The following is a 3,677-nucleotide window of genomic DNA, read 5'->3' on the forward strand; positions in this document are numbered from 1 at the left end:
CTGGAAAGACTCTCAGAAGCAGTCTCTTTTGCACCTCCTTTCATAAGTTGTCTTTCATAAGTTGTTTCCCTCCCACAAGCAAACTACAGAATTCAGAATACTCTTTTCTCTAAGGCAAGTTAAAGAAACTCCTCAAACACAGATAGATATATACTACTTCAAATATCCTATGCTTTCCTCTTTGAGATAGTCGTAAAGAAAAGTTCTGGTATAACTTGATAGTTCTCATAAAACCAGCGTTTTGAAAGGAGTCATGACCTGTACCCAGGAGAAGGGATGCCACACAGAAAGGTCAAGAAGAGACTGAACAGAGAGGCCTTGCTACGTTTCCCTCTTAGTCTGTAACTATTAATCTCTAGCTATCATTCACTCATTTCTACAGGGCTCTGCATTGTTTTAGTGACAATTTCAAGTTTCCCCTGGGACTATGGGACATGTAATATGATGATTATGCTTTTCTCTGCTTGACTGGCTTTGTTACAGAAGTGTTGTCAAAGATTCTTACCATGGGGAAGAAAGACAGCACATGTTTGCTACCACAAATTGTATCAGACACATTGCACTTTCTTCAGTGCTTAGGAAAAATGCAATTAAAAACGACCATAGAGGAGAACATGTTGCTGGTGGTGGAGGCCTGTAATCCTAGTTCTCAGTAGGCCAAGGGAGGAGGGCAGAGTCCCAGGCCACACTGAATTACTGAGCATTTACTCTGTCTCAAATAAATTAATAAATTTTAAGAAAAAAAGTTTAGAACATGTGTCATTCTCTTTCTGATATCAAGTGCACAAATGAAACACAATTCTCTAGGGACTTTTGTCTAATAATATGAAAGTAATTTACAATTTCTTCAAAGTTATTAAAAATCAGGCAAAATAACCATGAAACTGAATAAGCACTGATGTTAATATAAAATGTTGGAATAATATTGTTCAAACTATCCTGAGATTTTTAAAGATCTTGTGTAAATAATCCAAAAAGATTACAAAAGAAAAACAAAGCCAGGTGTTAAAATAGGTAACATATATCCATATATAATCTTAGCGGACCCTACAAATCTTCAACACTCATCAAATAATAGCCATGGAAAATTTAGATTTTAATGCACCAGTTTTATTTATCAACTCAAATGATCACCTGTCAGAAGATACTCTTAAAAAAAAAAAATCTCTGGAGGTCAGGACACCAGAATATATTTAACATATGTGAATTGGAGTGACGGGCAGTTATAAATATTTTCTTCTTCATAAAAAGGTGTAAAGAAGATGGGATAGCCAAGTAATACCAATTATAAAACATGTTGGTCGCAAAAGAGATAACAGCAGATTGAGAGAACACAAGGATAAATAGGCATTACCAACTCGAATACACTATTCATCCTTCAAAGAATCAGAAACAGAGGGAGGAAAAGATATACAACTGGTCCTTACAACACTTTAAAAACTTCAAGGATTTAGGAGGTGCTGCTAGGTACCCAGTTCTTGCTGTTTTAAAGCTGGCCCCTGTAGTAGCTAGGCCTCTCTCTTCTCAAGAAACTAGCAGGGTCCTTGGCAGCTGCTCTGCACATATGGTAATTAGGAAGTTCTGGCTCTTTTCCATTCCCCAGGCCAACGAAGGTGGCACCCGGAAGTGCCCATGGGTGGGGCGGGAGTCCCGGGAGCACCAATCCTGAGCTTCCGCGTGCTGAGAGGGGCGGGACGCTGAGCGCTGAGGGGGCGGGGCGCGCGCAGGCCCCACCCCTCCCGCCGCGCCCTCCGGCTACAGCCAGGGCCCGGGGACATCCGGGTCATGGGCGCAGGGGCCGGTGGCAGTTTCTCGGAGCGGGCGCCCGTCCTTGTCTTCCGGCGGGCGCGCGCCCTGCTGCTCCAGGTGCAGCTGCAGCAGGGCCCGGCGGTACATGACCTCCAACTGCTCGAGCCGGGCCCGCAGCGCCCTGGGGCTGCCCGGCTCCTCCTCGCCGCCTCCGCCTCCTCCGCCTCCGCCTCTGGCCCTGCGGTCGGTGGCAGGCTCGTCCGGGCCGAGGGTCGCGTCGGCGGCCTCCCGCTGGCCGCTGTCGCCGGGCAGCCGCAGAGCCTGGCGGAAGAGGCTGCGGTTCTCGCGCTTCAGCCGCCGGTTCTCCAGCCGCAGGCGGGCGTTCTCGTCGCGCAGCCGCGCGTTCTGCCGGTCCCGCTCGTCGCGCGCGCGCAGGGCCTCGAGGTGGCTGGCCGCCAGGTCGGCGAAGCGCTCCTCCAGCTGTCGCCGGGCACCGCCCGCGCGGCCTCGCCAACCCACGCCGCCGCCGCCGCCGCCACCCTCACGGGCCCGGCCCAGGCGGCCCAGCTCTCCGCGGTGCCCGCCGCCGTCCCCGCCGCAGCTCCCGCGCCGGGTGGCGCCACCACGCATGCGCCACATCGGTCCGGTCTAGCGGAGCCGCCAGCTCCGAGGGCCTAGGGGCCGCGCGCGGGGGCGCGGGCGGACGTGGGCCCCGAGCGGGCGCTCAGTGGCGGGCGGAGGAAGAAAGGTGGCGGGCGGCTCTGGCGGGAGGCCAGGGGAGGCCGGGAGTTGGCCCGAGCCGAGGCGTGTCCTTGTCTCTCGCGGCCGAGCGGCCCCCCTGGGCCTGTGGTCCCTGGTCGGCTGGCACACGACGCCCCTGGGGAGCGCTCCGCTGCTCAGCCCCGGGGTCCGCGCCAGCGAAAGCCGGGACCTCTCGCTGGGTGCTGCCGCCGCTTCCCTGCGGGCTCGGACACTGCGGGCACACGCCCGCCTCGCCCTGCACCCCAGCACAAGCCGCCACTGCTTGCTTTGTGACTTACATGGCAGTCTCAGAACTAAGAAAATGAGTTCTGAGAGGGCCCTGGGGCAAATTGAATTTATAAATACACGATTTGGAACCTACCTGCTTAACCACGCCCAAGTTTAAGGAACACGGGACATTATGGGGCTGAGCACCTGCCATGGGACGCTCAGAATCTAACAGGTAGCCCTCGAAACACTGGGGTCAGTCTCAGTTTCTGGACATCTTGTACGTTTGAACTTCATAATAGGGTTATGAGGAATCATTTGTTCAGTACAGTCCTCAGAATTTATGAAACTCAAGACTCATAATTTAGTCGAAATACTTAATAAATCAATAGGTTCCAAACTATCTGGAGACAATTGGATTCATACCATTGTGTGAAGCACTTGTTTTCTTGAGGATCTCAGCCTACCAAGGCCCTGAATTACTGCAAAGTAAAGGATTAAGATAATGAAGTCAGTCTTTGGGAAATAGGTGGGAGCAAGAATCTGTGTTTCAAACAAGGTTCTAGTTTTCAAATCCCATAAGACCTCCAAAACCACTGGAACAAGGAAATGAACACGTGGCACATAGGAGAACTATGACTCAAGTGAGTAGCCAGGAAGACAAATAGTTAATTATGGCCCTCTAATTTTTCCAGCTAAAATGCTAAATACCACAAATTTACTTCAGCTCTAAAGAGTTATTTCATGAAATAATTTCAGTAGGTTTAGTTTCAGGAAAAGCTGTCATTTCTTCATTCACATTGAAAACAGGCAAAACCTTCTTCTCTGTAAAACATAGAGCTTAGACTATGGTATCTAGAGAGAGCAGTAGGTCAAGAAAAGATTAGCTCTGTAGTTTGGACGTTACAACTCTTAAGAGTCTGTAACTGAATACCTCATAATAAAATACAATGAAAATG

The 3,677-nt window shown here is 50.2% G+C and overlaps 1 protein-coding gene across 1 annotated transcript; it reads right to left on the reverse strand.

Annotated features, from left to right (window-relative positions):
- Positions 1-1,061: 1,061 nt before the first annotated feature.
- Positions 1,062-2,771, reverse strand: Tusc1 (tumor suppressor candidate 1). Its single transcript, XM_036180105.1, has one exon. It carries the CDS (start codon positions 2,386-2,388, stop codon positions 1,756-1,758), a length of 633 nt encoding a protein of 210 aa, XP_036035998.1. The 5' UTR covers positions 2,389-2,771; the 3' UTR covers positions 1,062-1,755.
- Between the last annotated feature and the right edge of the window lie 906 nt (positions 2,772-3,677).

Source organism: Onychomys torridus, chromosome 2 (assembly GCF_903995425.1).
Source record: "Onychomys torridus chromosome 2, mOncTor1.1, whole genome shotgun sequence".
Taxonomy (NCBI): domain Eukaryota; kingdom Metazoa; phylum Chordata; class Mammalia; order Rodentia; family Cricetidae; genus Onychomys; species Onychomys torridus.